Source organism: Numenius arquata, chromosome Z (genome assembly GCF_964106895.1).
Source record: "Numenius arquata chromosome Z, bNumArq3.hap1.1, whole genome shotgun sequence".
NCBI classification, from domain to species: domain Eukaryota; kingdom Metazoa; phylum Chordata; class Aves; order Charadriiformes; family Scolopacidae; genus Numenius; species Numenius arquata.
This window is the reverse complement of record NC_133616.1, coordinates 23269847-23291394: the sequence shown is the minus strand read 5'-3', so window position 1 is coordinate 23291394 and position 21548 is coordinate 23269847. Positions and strand designations below refer to the sequence as shown.

Here is a 21548-nt window from a genome sequence, read left to right as displayed (position 1 = left end):
GTTATAAGCCACCTTTATGGACCCTCTATTCCAAACTGCCACGACAATAGTAAGCAGTGATATTCTGAAGATATAGTTCACAAATTGCAATTTTTATCTAAATAGATCTCCTGCACTTAATTTAAAAACCCGAAGCTATAGCTTATTTTAGGGACAACTCCACTACAGTAATTTAAAACTAAAGAGAGATGGTGCCAAGACAGCTGATCAACTTCAGCAACTAATTTTTATATGTACATCTATTTAAAAATATTTTATTATAGAGTCTTTAGTATCCAGCCCAGATCTGAGGAGAAGGGAGTTTCAAGACTGTTTTAGATGTAACAGAAATACTAGTTTAAGGTATGCTCCATGCTTGTAGTGTTAGTTTAAATTCCTACTGATTAATCATTTTCCTCTATTTTATGTCATTTCTTCTCTTACAGGAAGTTCAGCAAAGTCCACAAAAACAGCTGTTTCTGCAGCCAAACCAAGTGTGCATAACTTTTCAGACTTAGGAACCTAATGGAAATTATTTTTGTGGTAGAAGTAATTAATATTTTAAATGAACAAAATTTGGTGTTCTAATTTGCAGGAAAATTTAGAGTCAGTTCACAAACAGACAATTATACCTTAACTGATCCTGGACTGTATGCATTCCAAAGGACAACACCAAGGAATACTTTACAGCTGTTACATCCCTCCTGCTGTTTTTATCACACTTCACTCTTATCTCTCTTTTCTCCCATTTGCAGGGAAAGCATCTGTTCCGAAACTGTTGACCTGTTTTAGTGTGAAAAGTAGGAATTTTCTGTGATTGGTGGGTTATTTCTACTTTTCAGGAAAACAAAAAAAGAAATTAAGCTCAAAATTAATTATTTGATTTTTTTTTTTTAATTTTTAACTTAATTATGAAATATTACAGAAAAAAATGGGACTGAACAATGCAACACCACCCACCCTCCCCCACATCCTCAGGAACTTGTAAAAATTAGTGCAGTAAGGTGAAGTTTTCCTTTTCCATGTATGTAAGAAGTGTGGGTATATGGAACTCCATGGTATATGAAATTCACTGTGCAGGCCTCAGTTTTCCACGTTATGTTTAGAAAGGAATGGGTTAAACTCTTGACTTAGATTTGTGCAAGGAGTCTGGGGATATTTACACTTGAAAACCCCTGTCTTTTAAGAACTTCCAAGAATTTAATGAGGTAATCATTACAGGGAAAATAATCTATTTTTTAATACAACAGGAGGCCTCCAATACTGGACACTAATAGTAAGCTGTCTCAAATAGGCTTCATATAATATGTAACAGAAACCTTTCAAAACAAAATCTAAGAAACTCAGATGCTGGTAGGTGTTTCACAGACCACAGAAGTATCTGGGCATTTATCTTAAAAAATTTCTTAATATGACACTTGACCCAAGAATCTTATTTCTGTATTTAGATAACCAGTACATGATGGTTTGCCAGTACATGAGGGGCTAATTTGCCAAACAATCACTGGAGGATGCTTAAGTTTCCATTAGAGGTTCTTCCTCAATTCAGATAAGCTCTCTGGGGAGGTATTGAAATTAACAAAGTTCCTGTGGTATTAAGCCCAACTTCAGAATAAAAGAAGTAGGGAAGCTGAGGAGGATGAAGTTTTCTTTCTAAGAGACTAGGTTGCTTGTGCCAGGGACTAGGAGTATGATGGTACTGGAAGAAGGATGAAAGACTGGGATCTAACCAAAAAAGTCTTTTTGTGGATTTGTACCAATGAGAACATGAATATTTCTTTCAAAGGAGAAAAAAACAGACTCAATTCTTTGAAAGATACCATTTTTTAAGATACATAACCTTGACTTCCTTAAGGAAATCTCTTCTGTTTTTTAAGTTCTATGAATTCACTTTGCCAAACCTTTCCAAATCTCTGAAGTGTTCTGAATCTTAAATAATGCTCTCTTTCTAGAACATCTACCATCTACCATCTGTTCCATGTGCAATTGCTGTTGCTGATGTTACTGTATCTTCTCCTGACTGAAAGAGATTAATTGTTTGAATCTGGAAAAAAGTGGCCAAAAGAGTGTTGCTTTTGGGATCAGCAACTTTCTTTCCCCTTCCCAGCCCCCTACCTGCCCCAGCTTCAGAAGCTTTATTACTTTTCTTCCAAGTTGCAGCACAGAAAAATTAAAAAGACTGTTCTCAGTGCTGACAGTAAAAATTATTTCTTTAAATTTTCCCAGATGTCTAAAAAATAATTTTCCAATGTGATATAGAGAATGGAGGAGGTAAGTAAATTAAAGGAAGAAAAGGCAGAGAAGAATAAATATTTATGGTCTGTTGTGAAATGAGTATATGTGTACATTACCTTTCACTTGACGGCTAAAAATGAATAAGGTATTTCCAATATGAGTGGAAAAACCCCACACATTTCTTATTATTAAATTGAAGGATTTTTTGCTCTTTTCTGTATGCTGTGAACAGATCTTTGGTATTCCTAAACAAAGCCTTAATTTGATACCTTTTCCCTCTTAAATTTCATAAGTGCATTGTATTAAGTCCTGTTTCAGTAAACTGTTACTGAAGGAATCAAAACCAGAAGAAAATTGGTATTTACTCAGTTTTTGAGAAGGAAGGCGTTTTCACTCTGAAGATATTGTTATAGCAATGTTCACAGGAAACTAGGGAAACTTGACTTTTCAATTATCAAAATGCAATCTGATAAGGGTATAGGCCTCCCTAAATGTTAGGGGATAAGATGTAAACAAAAGCAGAGAAAGCACTTAAAAGATAATATAAGTATACAAACAAATTGGTATTATTTGTCCAGAAGCAGATTTAGGCTGGAAATTGGCAGAAGGTTTCTACGCATCAAAGAACTGCAGTCCCAGAAGAGCAAGAAATACAACTTCTGAAAGAGGGAGCTTGGTACATATAATGGCTCAAATGAAGATGTGGTTGAATGAGGCAGCAACAGACTGGACAAATAGAACTAGGTGCTCTTTTGGAGTCCAGAATTCCCATTACTACTGGTACTTAAATACACTTAAGAAAAATGGAAGGGATATAAATATCATACCAAGAAAATTTACAGATAATAGGAAAAAAGGTGAAGTCTCAAGTACTAGTGAGGAGGAGACCAATAGTCCAAAGCTAAATGAGTTCAGACAGGAAAATGAAAAAAGTCAGACTGGCAGCATGAGACTAGTTCTGGACAGTAGATCAGGCATATGCTGTGAGCAGGTTAAAAGTTGAAAAATACATATTAGAGGGTATAAACACCAGCTAAGGAGTAAAGGTATACCTCTTACTTGAGGTATGACTGAGGCAGTAATTGAGATTTTAAAAATAGTACGAGGAAATAGAATCTCAGGAAAAAGATTTCTGGATTTAATATAAATGATTCATCTGTGGAACAGTTTAAAGTCAGTGTTCCAACCTTTGCCACACTGTGATCCCTAGAAAATGTCTCCTGTCCACCTGCATTTAGCCTGGTTCAGTTCTTTTTGAAGCAGAAAAGAAGTTTATGCTAGTAAAAGATGAGTTTTGCTGCCTGTCAGACAGTGCCTTCAAGGTCCTGGAACTTAAACAGGACCACAAACTTCCCAAAATAATGCTACAAATCTCTTCTGGCTGAATCAACACAGGACCGAGCAGGAGCAGAGATAGATGTCTCATTCACTTCTCTTGCTTCTTGTCCATGAAGCTGAACAATAGGTTGCATACTTCTTACATAGATAATAAGGAATCTATTAAGACCAGTAGGCATTTTAAAAAGAGGTATCAGTGTGTCACTGTGCATTTATTCCTGAAATGGGATGAAAGTAGGCTATTGTATTTTTCCCATTTTCTGACACAGATTTTTCTAAGTTGAACATCACATCAAGATAAAAGTAAAATTTAAAATTGTAATTTTAAGCTTTCCTTATGATGTTATGATGTATTGGTTTTGGCTGGGATAGAGTTAACTTTCTTCATAGTAGCTCATAGGGTGTCGGATTTTAGATTTGTGACCACAGCAGTCTTTTTTGTCCCCCGGTGTGGGACTTGAAGTGTTCCAGATAGCAACAGATGTGACTGGATATGCAACAAATATCACACCTAGTTCTGGGTGAACTACACCAGTGTTTCTAAATCTAAACACAAAAATAGCAGGAATACAATAGTGCTGAAGTCCCAAACGGCTGTAGGTTGAAGCACGTCAACCAAGAGGCCCGTTCTGGGCTAGGCTGAGGGCAGGGCCGTGATTCTGCCTGCAGAGCAGCACTTCCGTAAGTGGTGGAAGCAATGTCTGCGTAGAGGCAGCTGCTGTAGGACCTGTCATTGCAGGCTGGCAGACAAAAACTGAGACAGAGGAGGGAATGACCTGCAGAAGGAATACTGGCAGCATATGAAGTTCCCAGTTCCACGTCTTTGCAGATTTTGCATGCTAACTTTTACATATTGTGTAAGTTAACAGGCAGCCTTCAATATGGGTTTACCATCTACTTCTATATGCTTTTATTTTGCTTCTGCTCTGAAAACTTTAGACTATACATAGATAACCAACTTTTTAGACAGGAATTTTTTATGACGACGTATCTGTGAAAACAAGAAACTTACTACACGTGAATGGTGGTTATAAAGAATTTGGTTTTGCTCTGAAAAGCCAGAGCTCCACAAAGTTTTAATAAAAAAGAGTTGCTGGAACTCGACGTATTTGGTGGGTAGAGAAATTGTGCTTCTTATTTCAAACCCTGCAAAAGAGTTGTGGTGCCTTTATCCTACAGCACTTTCAACTAAAATGTCAAATTCCCATTCAGGATTTAGAAAGCAAGTACTGGTTTCCTCAGTATTTTCCTTAAATTGACTGTTTTTATTCATTCAAGCATTTACCAATGTAAAGTTGGCCTTCCTCGTTGGCAATACTTGGAAAATAAACAAATAAAAGAATGGTTCTAAATAATCTCTAAGTGATTTGCATATCATTTTGTTGTGGGAACTTTTTAACTTTGACTCCACATTGCCCTATTCCATTAAACTAAAATGTAGTAATATCATTAACATTCATCCTTCTTGGAACCATATGACGTTCTGGGGCTTAAAAAAAGTTTCTTTTGTTTCCCTTTGAATTTTAGTGAAAGGTAATCCTCTGCATTCCTAACTAAGCCAATTTATCCCTTAACACCTTTCAATTCAGATACTTACCAGGCCTTGGTTTGTGGTCATTATCTATTGAAAGATAACTGGAGGACATTCCATTCGCCCCTGATCACCAGTATTCCTTAAGTGGCCATAAAGGTTGGGAATTAAAGCATGTGTCCATTAGGATTAGCAACAGGTATAATAAATACAAGGGGTTTGAGAGAAGCTGCAAAATTGCTTAGAAGTACAGAAAGGCTTCAAAATGAGCAAAGACCGAAATATTAGTAGTCTTTAGTTCAGGAATAAGAGACACAAATAAAGTTTCCAGAATAACAAAAGGTAAAGGGGTATGCATGTTACTGTACACTTTAAAACAGTGCAAACAGGAAAGACTTTAAAGACAACTTATGTAAATCTGTTTCCATCACAGAATGTGCTAAAGTTGTGCAGCAAATTCTGATGAGGTATGACAGATGTTAAGAGCTTTGCATAATTAATTAACATGTATACATTTGTCTCATGTATGACATATACTCTATTGTAACAGATGTGATAAAAACACAGAGATTCGAGCTGTCATGTAACTTGGCATGTTAACTTAAGTGTGATGATACGTGGGCAGGTACTGCACTAGACAGGCTTACTGCTTAATCTTCCTTTGAAAGCAGTTGTTAAAAAAAGACATCACAATGAACTGATAAAGCAATGTGTGTGTGTGTGTAGTAATATAAGAAGTTTTTAAAATAATTAACAGAGTTTGCTTGTGTGAAATTTTGTTTCTCCCTTTCTCTCTCATAGCATTGCTGCATGTTTAGTCTTTTGTTCATACATTGTTTTTTGGCATTAACGTGTACAGGATTAATAAAATAGTAGCAGTCTGTCTTTTTAATTTACGTTGAACCAAAATTAATTGATTAATTGTAATTACAGATCAACTCCCCAGACAATGTTTTTAATAGCCACCAGACATCAGGAGTTATTTTTCCAAAATTTTAACAATTGCAAAACCTGTTGTATCTCTGGGGATGGCATCATAGAGCAAGTCTGTTTGCAGACTTTTAACAAAAACACGTCAATGCTGCCCCCTTTTGGACAGTCTTTAACTACTTATTATGGAAAACTAGGACAGTTAATGAGCAGAGTTAATGAGTTAATGAGGGGTAATGGTTTTAAATTGCAAGAGGGGAAATTTAGACTAGATCTTAGGAAGAAATTCTTTACTGTGAGGGTGGTGAAGCACTGGAACAGGCTGCCCAGAGAAGTTGTGGATGCCCCATCCCTGGAAGTGTTTAAGGCCAGGCTGGATGGGGCTTTGAGCAACCTGCTCTAGTGGGAAGCGTCCCTGCCCATGGCAGGGGGGTTTTAACTAGATGATCTTCCAACTCAAGCTATTCTATGATCCTATGAAAAAATGCATTTGTACTCACAAGCACACAGCTTTGTGAGTGTTCAGGGATCCCTGCATTAAATGCCGTGTACACTGAAGAACAGTTTGTGACCTGAAATCTTGAAACACGTTGCAGTCACCTTTTTCTGTGATATTTAAAGTATTTAGTCATGCATTCCTCAGATGGAATTAATTTTGCTTATGGAAACACACAATTTCCATGAGGGCATTTTAGATTTATTTGCTCTCATTGTAGTTAAAGTATTTATTTGAGGGCCTTATTTTTCAAAAATACATTTTTTGTCTGGGAGACAGAAAGGTGAAAAATGAACAGATCAGTTCTGTTCTAGAAAAAACCAAAACATCTGCTTTATCTGAGTGAAAAGAAAAATATCCTTCCAGAGAAATGCTGGAAGTTCAGTTACATGAATGCCTGAAACAAGAATGGTGTGGCTCTTCAGGAAGAAAAATTTCTGCCTTCCTGTCTTGGGAAACAGATTTCAATTTTTGGTCCTTGCTATTGACCTGACAATGTGGGTGTTTCCTTCCTTTTTCAGCAAACAGCATTCTAGGAAAAAAACTTGGTATAAAAATGAGTCAGCCCAAACTTTGTAGGTGCCAGATACAGTTATAGCTATCCCCAACAAACTGCTTTCGGGAGTGTACTAGTAGCCTAAAAAACCACGGAGAATTTAACTGTGTGGGTGTTTTATGTGACAAGGAAACAGTATCTCTTTACACACCACTAAACCCTCACACAGTAAGAAGGAATTTGGTTCCTGTTGATATGCTGGGTCATGGTGGAATGGCAGAAGGGCTCATAGTCACCCTCCTCATGTATTACCGACTACAAGGGTACGGTGACCTGCTCTACACAATAGTTGAAGATTGTTATAGGTTTCATAGCATTGCAGCCTAGTATTAGTTTAGTTCTGGTGTCTTGCCTGTCATCCTGAAATATCAGTACAGAGTCTGACCTATTCATATCTACTGCTGCTACTAGCTGTCAATTTAGCATTTATATATTCATTATAATTTTTTACCTGTCTTTGGTATCATAGTACTTGAAATGGAAAAATTATCAAAACTTCCTGCACTACTCTGACAACAAAATTAGAAAAAAAAAAAGGCATATTATTGCAATATAACTAGAAGCAAGAAAACACTTAATTTAAATAAAAATCTTTATTAACAATGTAAAACATTTAATATCTTAGAATCTGAGATAATTCCGGCATGCCCTATAAGAGTTAGTACTTAGTGATATGCAGACACCATGCTTTGAATTCTATGGGAAACAAAATCGGTTGGTGTTGTGTTTTACATTGTTTATTTTAATACACCTTCTTTTCATAAATTATTTATTTTTTCCAAAAGCTTGTAGAGACACTATAGGCTTAGAAGGAAATCTGTTGCTTCTACGCATTGTACAGTATGTAGATACTATGATTTCTCTGTATTTACAAGTTCTAAGTATTTTCATATATGGTTTGTGTGTCATAAGATATTTTTCTATGAAGCTTTTAAATTGAGATATAGTGGAAGACTAAATATGAATGAGAGCACAAAAAGCAACCGGAGATTTTGTGCAAATTCTGTTACAATATTGTTTAAATGTTTTAGGAGTTTAATACTTTTGCTGTTAAATAGTTTTCTATGCTTAAAGACTGTTAGAATATGATCAAGTATTTTAATATGATACTAATAAGAGTACTGTACTATGCACAAACTTTTAGCTGCAGTTCAAACAATAAAAAAAACTTAAAAATTATCTATTAACCATAATTCATGTGTCTCTTCTTTGAGTGGCTGAACGTAAGCATGCAAAACATACTTTAAAAAGTTTTAAAAACATTCTTAGTTATGCTAGATCTATTCCACGGCTGGTTTTTGACCACCAGAACTTTAAACTATTAAAACTCTTATTTTGAAAAGAAGGATGGAGAAGAAGAGAAAAAGGAATAGGCTAGTGTAAAAAATGTACTTTATAATCAAGAGTAGTAATGTTCATCTTTTCAGTGGCCAAATAATAGTGGTTTAATCAAAGTAATGATTTTCTTGGTGCTTCTGTACTTAATCTTCTAACTTGAGACAAGGCAACACAGTCCAAAGAATCTTCGCTTCCGTCTTCTTACCAATGGATACGGAGTCAAGTTTAGGAGGCTGCTATCATCTGTGGTGAAAAAACCCACATTTTAATACAAGTATGTACGCATGCACACACACAAAGGAGTTTACTTCATTTATGTGTTCTTATAGCACCTACATGATCAAGTAATAGATCCTGTTGTTCTAGGCATAGAGCAAATAATAACCTGCATTTTGTATTTAAGAGTCTTACAATGCTAATTATCAGCATTTCCATAATAATGCAATAGAAATTTTGGCGAGAAGAATACTAGTTCAATGACAAAGGCTAAAGGAAATTACACCTCCAGTACTGGGAGACCTAAGCCACAATGTTCCTGCATAGATGAATAATGTTAGAGTTCCAAATAAAACATAAAGATAAGTAGCTTGAGATATTGCAGACATGAAAATTTGGAAATGTTGATACAAAGGTTAAATTCTGGCTTATTTGAAACATTAAAAAAACCCTTGTTGTGCACATCAGGGAGAATTTCCATTTAAAACTGCAACACTGGAACATCTTTGCATATCAAGAGAAAAAGCACTTGTCTGGGAAAGCACAATATGCTCACCTTGTTTCTGGTTAGCTTTCTACCTTTTGTATTAACTCCTTTTAAATTCATATAAAATGTATATATTAGTGCCTGCACTTATGATAACTCATGCACTGTCAGTGAGCTATCTCGCAAAAACCTTAGCAATCACTTTGAATTTGAGCCATCTTCAGGCATGGTTTCAGGCTAAGAGCTCTGCCTCATTATGTTCCTATTCTGGTTATATCAGGTACCTAGTTTTGATTGTAGGCTCTAGACACTACTGTAACACTAATACTTAAGAACATAGGTAAGAGGTCATTTCACATTGTGAGTCAAGCTTATGAACCATATCAACTAAATTTCTTAGCATAGTAACTTTCCTGTTCTCACTTAAGAAAATTCCACACAAAAAAACCCCAGGACTGTGAGGAGTCAGCAACATTTTGTACAGCTTTTGTGAGCTTGCAACGGCTGTCACTGAAATCAACAGCAAAACAGTCTTTTACTGAAAGTAGGATTGGGTCTTGTAAAGATAAACTCATTCAATGGCATTAATTCATCTCATCATCACTCTCTTAAACAGTACTTGTAATTCACATACATGTCAGAATTACAGTCCAGACCATATTAATTACCTATAATGTTATTTGTTTGTTCTATTTACTTATACTGTTATGTAGCTTTAATTAATTAAAGGTCTTGGAATATTTAAAAAATTTTAAGGGCTGTGTGAATAATAAGTATGACTGTCCATTCCTGAGGCATCTGTTCTCAGAGGTCACCTGTAAGCTACGATCATGGTTGGAGTCTGTGGGAGCTGCAAAAACACCATTTATGATTACCTGATCCTGGAACATGTCTCAGAGCTTTTAAACTCCAACTGCTAAGTTTCCCATCCTGCTGCACAGGTGATCAGTGATTTTCTGGCCAGCATTGAAGGGCAGACTAGACATCAGAGAAGAATTCTGTACGCCCTTATCTCTGTTCTGAATTCAAGTCTTTATATCCCCTAAATTTGTCTTTTTCTTCCTTGTTTCTACCATGGTCCTTTCTTCTTGGCTAGGCATGGACTTTATAGCATTTTTCCAATCTCTACAATGGCACATCTGCATCATGTATCATAAGCAGTTCCCTTTCTCCATTCGCATAGTTTTCTACCAAGCCATATGGCTATAAACTCTTTACTTGTATAATGAAATCATCCCTTCTGTATTCACCTCTTTCCATATTATGATGAATGCTAGACTGCTTAGTTACTTGGGACAAGACCTAAGACACATTAGGCGTAGTCCATCAGCTGCCACTAAGCAAAGACTACACAGCATTTAAGAAATACACATTATCAAAAAAAAAAAAAAAAAATCTTTTTAATGTTGTTCGCATGAAGAAAGAGAGTCCCTGTGTATGTGGAACATTTAACACTGCTGGGCCACAAAATGAAGGCCCACTACATAGGATCCTGCCCCCCTGCATTTGTATGAGGTGCCTTATAGCTGGCTGCTGGGAAAAGAAAGTTGTTAACAGAGTTGAGGCAAATATATTTTCTACATAGGGTCAATGTCATGTCACAGAAGCTACAAGCCTTGTAGTGGTAAAGCAAACTCCACCAGTCAGTAGGATCCCTGTCATAGGGATCTGTGCAATTTACATCTTCATTACCTTTGAAAAAGAAAGCTTCCTGACACAGGGAATTAGTTGTGTTGCTGCCACCAAGTCACCAGGAAAAGTCTTTTATTTTATCTATAGATACCATAACTATAAAATTCCAGAATACTTCATGTAAAACTCGAGAGGCCAAAGTTCACATACTAAATTCTGGTTCCACTCAATCAGTAGGGAAAAGACTTCACCTAGATTTTTCTTTTTGTAACTTCTATAAAAAAACCCTGGATTTCTTTGGATGTAAGGGAAGGCAAACCCTTTAATTATCTTCATTTTCCTTACATGAAGAAAATACAAAACCTACCTTGATTTTTCAGTGGTAAAGGCATAGTCTCCCTGAGTTTACTTAAAAGGTTTTTCATTTCTCTCATATCTCTGTGGAAACAAAAGTTAAATGAGATACAATAGAACAGCAGTTGAAAACTGAATGGGGAACGGTTCACAGTATAGCTTTATATGCTGAAATAATGGAGCAATAAATATAAAAATCTATTGGGCAAGTATTTGGTTCACACACATGTATCACAAGACGCATACCAAAATAAAGAGCAGTAGATTTAATAAGGGAGCACTTTTAAGCCAGTCTGACATTAACTATTCATCTCTGGTCCAAATTTATGATCTATTCTGGCATTTGAGTATTCCATATTAAACGAGTTGGTGGGCACAACTAGTGGCAAAATACACAATATGACTTAAAATTAGCACAAGCTAGTACTAATATCAACTTAATAACCCTTATCAGCCTTTTGTAGCCTGTGCCATGAATGTTTCATTGCTTAGAAGGAAATTATAATGTATGCAACTAATCCACGACACTTAAGCCCTCTGCACAATAAGTGAAAATTTTGGAAACGTGGTTTTCACTCTCACTCATCTTTTGAGGACTCTGGCAGGAAATTTTCGAAAAGGAAGAAGATGGAAAATATCATAACAAAATATCATCTCATAAAGCAAGTTACATTTGGATACGTCTTGAGAGAAGTCAGAAGTTGCAAAAAGCTTGATGTTTTACAGATAGATGGCAGACTGGCAATTTTGTGTGCAGGCTTGTAATGTCTTAAGGCTTTCAGGATTTACAAACAATGTGGTCTTGCCTCATTCATCTACATATAAAATAGGTCTTAGAAATGAAGCAGTATGACTAATAAGAAATTGCTTAGTTTTATTCTCCAAGTTACTCTCTCAGTAGAGGAGAACTTCATTTAATATAAATAAGCACGGTAACCATTAAAATCTCAGCAGCAGCTTAATATACAGTGCCATCAAAATAGGTATTTTTTGCAAAGAAATGTTGGCCATAAGGATTACTCCGTACTAAAGGGTCTCATTTTTTGTCTTTCAACTGCATAGTTAAGGGGGCAAGAGAAGTCCACTTTGAGAAACCTGTGGATGATGTTCCCCTCTCCTCCTAATGCTTCCACACTCGTAACTGTGGGCAGAAACAACTGACATGAACTAGATTCTGTGCTTTTGATTTATGAATGTAGAACCACAGGTCAGCAGATTTCAGGTACAAAATCAGAAACCTCTCAAGGTGAGACAAAAGTTGCCTCTTTTAGAGAACTTGGCCCACTAGCAACATCATTTCCCACTCTTTGTTTTGTGACAATTACTCTCTGGTAAGTAGCCTAATTAAGGATGCCACTTTTCTCTGCCCTTCTTTTAGGAGTTGCTCTCAGATATGTTAAATGTAACAGAAATGTTAACAGGTTATTTAATTTACTAATACCTTTAATAGAAACACTGGCTGCCTATTTGGAAAAGACTAAATAAACCTAAATTAGAAATTTGTTTTGTTTTAGGAATGAAATGCCACACATACCTTTCAGTGTTATCAATATCTGTGGAAACCTGCCATAAATGCTGTTGAATATCTGTTGGTGATGATGACGTGTCTTCTAAAATAGGTACTTCGGAACTCTCCTCCACTTTAGTATCTAGGATCTTGGCTGGGGCACAAGGCTCTTTTCCTTTAAAATATTTAAACAAAAATTATATATCCCCTTTATTTATTAATTAAAATACACACTCAGATTATAATATTGATGTTTTGATGTTGATCTTGCACAGTGTAAATGAAGAGAGAGTGCAGAACGCAAGCTCTGAGTATGAACTGTTCAGAAAGAGAGCAGACCACACCAGTCTGCTGATCGGAGTGCTTCTGTATGTTACTCTACCCAACAAAACTGAGAGAAGTCCCACGCAGGCAGGTGTGGAGTGTGAAGAATCCAACATAGTAAGTATTATGCAGGGTTTCAGTTAAACTCCAGTGGCTCATATATGACACAACATAAGAGCCAGAAAACAAAACAGAACAAAATAAGTAAGAAAACAACAGCATGCATTCTGAAAGCAACTTCAAAAACTTTTGACACTAAAGAACATGGACACTAAGGACATGGACACTTTGGCACTAAGGACATGGACCTGTTGGAACGGGTCCAGCGGAGGGCCACGAAGATGATCAGAGGGATGGAGCACCTCCCCTATGAAGACAGGCTGAGAGAGCTGGGGTTGTTCAGCCTGGAGACGAGAAGGCTCCGGGAAGACCTCATAGCAGCCTTCCAATATCTGAAGGGAGCCTACAGGAGAGATGGGGAGGGACTCTTTATCAGGAAGCGTAGTGTCAGGACAAGGGGTAACGGTTTTAAATTGGAAAAGGAGAGATTTAGATTAGATACCAGAAAGAAATTCTTTACTGTGAGGGTGGTGAGGCACTGGAACAGGTTGCCCAGGGAAGCTGTGGGTGCCCCAACCCTGGAAGTGTTTAAGGCCAGGCTGGATGGGGCTTTGAGCAACCTGGTCTAGTGGGAGGTGTCCCTGCCCATGGCAGGGGGGTGGGAACTTGATGATCTTTAAGGTCCCTTCCAACGCTAACCATTCCATGATTCTATGATTCTAACATTGCAATCCATGTTTCCTAGTACTACAGCAATACTAAAGGAAAATGAAAGACAAAAATGTGAAGCTTTGTACTTAGTGATTTTAAAAGCAATATATAGCTGCCACCACTCACAGCCCAATAGGCATTATATTCTGAATTTTCCTAATTCATGCTCACTATATGAAAATACAGTGTTGGAATCTAATGGCGTTTTCATGACAGATCTGCCAGGGCTTTTGTCAGGGAGAGAATGGGATAAAGGATGTGGACCATGATAGTGGAGTATGCAAGAGAGTTAAGTACTGGTGCAATTCTTTTTTTTTATCTTTGCAAATCTCCTGTGGACTGTCTGATGGTATTCCTTTTCCATAGTGGCAAGTACAGTCCTGGCACCAGTACATTTACATGAGAAAATTAAAATTGGAGTGCACGCCAGACACATTATTGAAAGGTTAATGTTTTTCCTCCTCTGAGTTCTCTCATGAAATGAAGTAAATGATCTCAGAAAGAAACAAAGAAAACTTTCTAAAAACAGAGAAAAAAATTACAATATTTAAACCAATGGTATGAGGAGTTGAGCAGGAAATGTTTCTTTAGCTCATAATTTTTGCAATTTGACAGGTTTGATAAAGAACAGGAAGAACAAGAACAGAGCAGTGGTCATTTAGCCCATTTTTCTGGGACACTAGAGACCAAGGTTGCAGATCATGCTATATTGCTCTTCTACAGCACAAGTATCCCTGCTACCAGACTTTTAATCTTTTTTTTTAAAAAAAAACCCAAAAAAACCCCCCAAAAAAACAAACAAACAAAAAAAAAAAAAACAAAGAAAACGCCAACAAAAAACAACCCAGAAATTCCTGGATCTTAAGAAGCTCTTTTCGGGCAGGTTCTCTAAACTGTTGCATTCTGGTAAAATATTCCTTTGCTGAAAAAAACAGTATTCTTAGCTACTTGTCTGAATGTCAAACTAGACATTACTTATACTACAGAAGATGCTTGCTTAATGTTTTCATTACTCTCCAAAGTCCGTTAGAAGCACTTTTCACCGCTTCCCCCCCCAACCAAGTTATTCAACTATGATTCCAAGACATTGCATGACCTGACATTACAAGTTTACTATCTATAAAAGAATAATGTCTTGTATCCATTCTTTGCTGCTTACTTTGGCATCCACTGCTAAATTCTGCTTTGCCAGATCCTTCTGTGAGCCACTTTAACCTATCAAATGGTAGATTAGCCCAATAAAAGGAAAAATAAAATGTGAAGTTTTCTAATGTTGCTGTTATTTAAGTCAAGTCAGTAAAGAATCCTACATGTTCCAGAGCAAGTGCCAGAGGCAGATGATCATATGGCCCAGAGCAGTAGAAAGGAAGAAAAAGTGAAGGCATGATGAGGGAGGGGAAAGGATCAAGACCTTTCTGGTGGTAACAAGCTATTATGCTGACTCAGTTGCTTGTGGAACAGCAGCCTATGCCCAGATTATATGTTTTACTGTGTATCACCATGTAGGTGTAACTTTCAACCTTTTCTAGTTCTTAACTGCAGCTTATGCTATCATTTTGAGGTACTTCATATTGTACAATTTTGATTTGTGTAAGCTTCATTATTCCAATTGGTGGCTGGTCACAAGTGGTGTTCCCAATGGCTCAGTATTGGAGTTGCTTCTGTTTGATAACTTTATCAACGTCCAGGACGAGCGGATTGAGTGCACTCTCAGTAAGTTTGTAGATGACACCAAATTGGGTGGGAGTGTGGATCCATTTGAGGGTATAAAGGCTCTACAGAAGGGTCTGGACAGGCTGGGTTGATGGGCTGAGGCCAATGGGATGAGGTTCAACAAGGCCAAGTGCCGGGTCTGCACTTGGGTCACAACAACCCCATGCAGCGCTACAGGCTTGGGGAAGAGTGTCTGGAAAGCTGCCCAGCAGAAAAGGACCTGGGGGTGTTGGCTGACAGCTGGCTGAGTCGACAGTGTGCCCAGGTGGCCAAGAAGGCCAACAGCAACCTGGCCTGCATCAGAAATAGTGTGGCCAGCAGGATTAGGGAAGTGATCGTCCCCCTGTATTTGGCACTGGTAAGGCCATACCTTGAGCACTGTGTTCAGTTTTGGGCCCCTCACTACTAGAAAGACATTGAGGTGCCAGAGTGTGTTCAGAGAAAGGCAACAAAGCTGGTGAGGGGTCTGGAGAACAAGTCTTATGAGGAACAGCTGAGGGAGCTGGGTTTGTTTAGTCTGGAGAAAAGGAAGCTGAGGGGAGACCTTATCGCTGTCTACAACTACCTGAGAGGAGGTTGTAGCAAGGTGGGGGTTCGTCTCTTCTCCCAATTGACAAGCAATAGGACAAAAAGAAATGGCCTCAAGTTGTACCAGGGGAGGTATTTCTTCATAGAAAGTGTTATCAGCATTGGAACAGACTGCCCAGGGAAGTGGTTGAATCACAATCCCTGGAGGTATTTAAAAGATGGGTAGACTTGGTGCTTAGGGCCATGGTTTAGCAGTTGTTTTGTCAGTGTTAAGTTAATGGTTGGACTTGATGATCTTAAAGGTCCCTTCCAACCTAGATGATTCTATGATTCATTATTTTTCCCATTATAAGAAGCCTGTAACACAACATACTGTTACCAATATCTCACTTACCACTTTGTAAAAGAGGGCTGCTCCAGGGAAACCATCTAATTTGCCACTGATCTCACAAGGTGTTACTGCTGTACCTGGGTATTAGTTAATTTTCCCATTATGTAGAACCATTATGTTGGAACTCTGACCTGACCTTTGGTGACAAGCTGTCAAGAACAACTCTGTCTATAGATGCATCCTTCAGGGATGTGAGAAGTGTCTCAATGGAAACAATAACAATGCTAAATGAAATAACAGAAAAAGTTCCCTTTCGCAACTTGAGAAGAGAAGCACTGAGACTGTAACCTTCTTTTTGTTAGCACAAAGGAAAGCTCTTGCAGATTTAGCAGAATGAACAGCACAGACTTCTTTTCAACTGAAAAAAGCTCTTTACCAGTAATTCTGTTGTATTGTGAACAATTCATGAAGACTTTCTTGAATTTCAGGGCATCTGCTCAATCACTTGAAAACAGTTAAAGTCAGCTAATGATAAAGGCTTTTCTTGCATAATGTATATGACTCAGGCTTAACATTTCTACTATGTGGCATAGCCTGTAGAGAAAAAAAAGCTCTTTAATCTTCTCACCCTTCTACTGGCAGTAAGGATATTTTTTGTATTACACATTCTTAAAATAAGGATATGGACCTACATTTTACTTTCAATTTAGTCAGTGGAAAGATTTTTACTAATTTAGTTGGGGTGTGACCGTGCACACAATGTTTTCAGAGGTGTCCACATACACTTGCTGTTCTTGCCAGTTGAGTAGACCGAAGCTCTTTTTACTGTGAAATTTTAATATAAAACGTGATGTATTCTTTGTCTTCTAGTTTCTAATTCAGCATTTTTTTTTACTTTAAGAAGCAGAAAATGCCTTTAGTATGAAATTAAATTAACTGAATTAAATAATGCTGAAGATCAAACTTCAGTGAGGATAATCAGAAGGTAGAAAATGATCAGTTCAGTGAGGGTACATACAACATCTGTAATCACTGTGCTTTATGTGTCTCACCTGTTGTGCTCCTTACTGATTCAGTGGTGACCTCTGTGTTTGCTTCTGGCATGCTACCCTACGTACCTACCCTTAGTCACCACCAGCTTCCCAGAGAAACTCACATAATTAAAAACACATCTGTTAAAGGTCCCTCAGAGCTAGTTAGATTTCACTGCAGATGAATTGGAAAGATCTTTGAGGGGAACAACAAAATTTAACAAAGCTGAGAAAATACCTCTCTCAAAAAAGAAGCATCATTTGTATCAGGCTTCTAGCCTGGCAATTAAGGATAAATGTACACGCCAAAGATCACAGCTAAAGTGAATGAAAAGAAGAGCACAAAAAGGGGAATAGGAAAAAATCATGTAGGAAGTAAAAAAGAAATGTGGCAAATACGACTAACAGCCTGATGAACTTCATTCCCGATTTACACTTGGGACCTGCAGAACTCATGAGATTGTCTCACCAGAAATATTACTATTAAGGAAAACGCAATAGGAACAACAAGCCTGTAGAAGTTGTGTTTTCCTCTTACCATGCGTATTTCTGTTCTATTCATTTTGGCCTGTTCAGAGTGCCCACATGAGAATGGGTGAGTCTCTGGATTTTTTAAGCGCTTGTTTCTCCACACCTATGTGCTTCTCTTCTCTCTCACATCTTATCCCTCTTCTGTAAATATGTCTAAGTAATTACACAGATCTACCAATCTTTAAATAGAATGCTGAGATTGCAGCACATCTGTTAAACAATCCTTCCTTTCTCCTTCAAAACTCTAAGTAGCATGTAATTTAAACAAAGCCAAATAAAACAAAAATCCCTTTCCCTTTTCTGAATTGAGGGTTTATTTTTGTGATCTGTAACATAAACTATCACAAGCTTTTAGGTACTATTTTAAGGAAATACATGTTGTTATCACAAAACACACACTGGAAAAACAACAATTATGCTATGAACTTCTATGGTACCTGATACACAGTTTCCTGTGATTTGATATCATTCTCATGTACCAACAATGCAGGAATGAGTTCCGTCTGAACTTCCATCCTAAAAGCCTAATGATTTCTGACCATAGTATCCACACATGATTTTCCCATATGATTTAATACTTCCCTTTTTTACCTGAGTATTCAGGTAGCTACCACTCTAGTTAGTGCTGGTATCCTTCTGCCCTCAACTATGTTTATACAAGTCAGATGGGGCCCACACATCTCAATTACAGCGATTGAACTGTAGTTTTTCCTTCAGGGCTTCCAAAAAGGCTTGTGTTAAGAACAAACAGTATGTAGGTTACAAGCATTAAAGTATTTTGCATCTTATTCTGAGAAATTATTCATGTATAAATATATCATTTAGAAAAAAAGACATAGGAAAAAAAAAGACTTTGAGACTGTTTCATACAAGAAACTGTAAGATTCTAGGAATCTAGTGTACCCTGGACTCATTTTTTTCGCACAGATAATCAAATTCTACTAAAATGAGTAGACGTATGTGTAAATAACTGACAGTAGGTATTACGTCTCAGTCTGTGTATGCTTCTTTTTGAATAAGTTACACACAAAATAGCAGGTTGTACTGACTCTGGACTCTGGACTCATAAGAATAATATATTATATCTATACATAAGCAGTGACTTACTTTGTTCAAACTCAGCATAAATGACTACCAGTTTCAACCCCTGTACTTCTTTGACAAGGTAGCTTTAACTATTTTTACAGCATGTTTTGAACTCCGGAAAACACCTCCAGTTCATTTAAACTGTCTCCTCTTCCTTTTATTTTTTACACAGGTTTACTCCCTTAATTATTAAAATAAGTTCCTTGAGCAAATACTGTATAGCTAGTTAGTTAAATGATTGCAATCTGAAATTTAGGATTTTAAAATATATTTTCTAATATATGTAATTATATAACCAAAGAAGTAATTTATATTGTAGATGATCCTAAGAAATTAATGGTTTCTGTGTAAACGTGTATAGACATTAAACTTCAGTAATGTGTGCTTCCACAGTGACATGCTATAATGATCCAATGATAACAATAATAATATTTAAAGTTCCTTACAATGAAAGGAATATATTACTATTTTGGATATATGAATCAGCAAAGCTCTTTTATCTGTTATGTTTACACATTTGTTTACATATTAAAAATGCAAAGAAGTTCTTTATAAGGTATCAGTGAAATCTTTTGATCCCAAAATATTTGTGGCTGAACTACAGCAATGCGTTCTGAAGAGTACTTAAGAACTCAAAGGTTTTTCTGTGTTTTCTCAGTGTGGGACCCTTGACAACCTCAGTATTAACTTGGAAAACAGGCAATCACATCCAGCAGCTTCCATGGACAGAAATTATGTCAACTACTTCTTCTAAGACCTTGCTAGCTATGCCAGGATTTGCTTATTTCATCAAAAGCATGCAAAACCAAGTTGAGGAGAGAAGCTGCAGGTCCTAGGTAAGTGGACTCATCTGTTGCTTGACAAAGTCTGAGAAAGATGACTCTATCCAGAGAAGTTCTGCCAGAGTGTGATAATGATGCAGAAGAAAACTAGGTGAACAAACGCAGTGAGAAGTCTCAGCAGATTTCCCGGAAGAGCTGGAGCATAAGCTGCCATCTGTCGTATCTGCCCCAATAGGTATTTGCTGTAGTCACCCCCAGCAGGTATTTCCTATGACAAGAGGGACAATAAGATCCTTACATCCATCGTGTTAGAGACTGCAGGGAGACACCAGAGAGTTTCTCACAGTGCTGCCCTGAAAACTGGATTCTGTACCTACCCCAAGTTTTCATGTGATCCTATCCAAGTTGCTTAAACCCAGCTCCTCAAAATAGTTATCGATGAAGCATTTCTAATTGTCTGGTTGCTCAACCCAGAGCCTCTTTGCACTCAGCTGCAAACGAAGCTACTGAAAAATTACTCGATAAACACACACAATGCTGCAATCTCAGATTCTAAATTAGGAATCTTTAGCTTAATCTCTCTTTGGTCCTTCTTTTCAATGGGAAAAATTGCTACTCCCTCTCTACTCAAGGCAGTTCTGAAGATACTCCCACCAATGTATGAGTTACTGAGAACGATCTAAGGAACAGACGGATTCTGCCTTTAGAACAGAATTGTGTGCAATAAATACAATGTATGAAAATGAACAATTAGGATAAATGAAAGATGTATGCCCAAGTAAATATTTACATGTGTATTAGTTAGCCAGGAATCTTGGGATTGTGAAAAGGAAGAGTAATAAAATATATAGTCAGGTAACCAAAGACCTAGTAACTACAAAGAGCTTGAATTAAGGCTACCTGGACACGTTTCATTGTGTCCTTTGCAAGCTCTTTGAATGTTGAATTTTGCAATCATAATGTATTTTCAACACTGGGCTTTTGTGGTGTATGTATCTTAGAAAAAAGTCATTAGAGAGCACTTACCTTAGTTTACTCACTGCATAACACAGCTGGAAATATTTATAGCTTTTGGTCCCACTGAGACTTTACATGTCAAAGAAATAACAGACTACCTGACTTTTCTAGCAGAGGTTGTATGACAGTAGTAAGTTAATCTAAAGCACTGTAAATATGCAAGAAATTTCTGTACAGAAAGCTTGATATAAACTATACAATATATAGGAATGTTTGTTCAGTAGAACAGAAACAGTAGAACAGAAAGATAAGGAAAGACAGAAGATCAGTGCTGTGAAAGACAGTGAAGATACCCAGAGCTCAGCCCCTCAAATTGTAGTGTGGTGCTTCATTAAAAAGCATGTTTCCCAGATCACTGGCTGAGTTTCTCTCAGGAAAAGAGCATCAGCATGTCTTAGCTTTATTAGTTCTATAGTTTGTTGACAATGTCCAGTCAAGATACCAGTACCCACATTACTATGTATTAGCTGCAGGTTGCCGAGAATAGCCTGCATGTCCTTCTACTTGAATCTCTGCTGGCTCCCAAGTAAGAACGTAAATTGCTGAAATCTCATGGGACATTTAAATGCCTAACAAACCACTTACCCAACAGGTAAGAGGACTACAAAATGGAAAACATTACATCCAAATAGAAAATACTACCTTCAAAAGTGAGCTTCAAGACACAGCAAGAACATCACACATGTTCATTTGTGACTTAAGTAAGGTTTCTACAGTTAATACTCTTTGTACACAAGGAAAGTAATTTCTTTTTCTATGGTCACTCAGATGGAAAAAAACAGGTGAAAAAACAAGTGAAAAAGTAAAAAAGCTATATACAAGCAACAGCACAATA

At 37.1% G+C, this 21548-nt stretch overlaps 1 protein-coding gene across 2 annotated transcripts in view; it reads right to left on the bottom strand.

Moving 5' to 3' along the window:
• Positions 1 to 7641: 7641 nt before the first annotated feature.
• Positions 7642 to 21548, bottom strand: part of RGS7BP (regulator of G protein signaling 7 binding protein) — a 45500-nt gene continuing 31593 nt past the window's right edge. The window contains exons 4-6 of one of the 2 annotated variants that reach the window (XM_074166520.1): positions 12627 to 12774; positions 11106 to 11176; positions 7642 to 8646 (exon numbers count right to left, since the gene is read on the bottom strand). In XM_074166520.1, coding sequence (XP_074022621.1) covers positions 8555 to 8646; positions 11106 to 11176; positions 12627 to 12774 — 311 coding nt within the window. In that variant the 3' untranslated portion in view covers positions 7642 to 8554. Of the gene's footprint in view, positions 8647 to 11105; positions 11177 to 12626; positions 12775 to 21548 lie in introns of those variants that run through there. The other variant, XM_074166521.1, reaches the window with a different exon arrangement.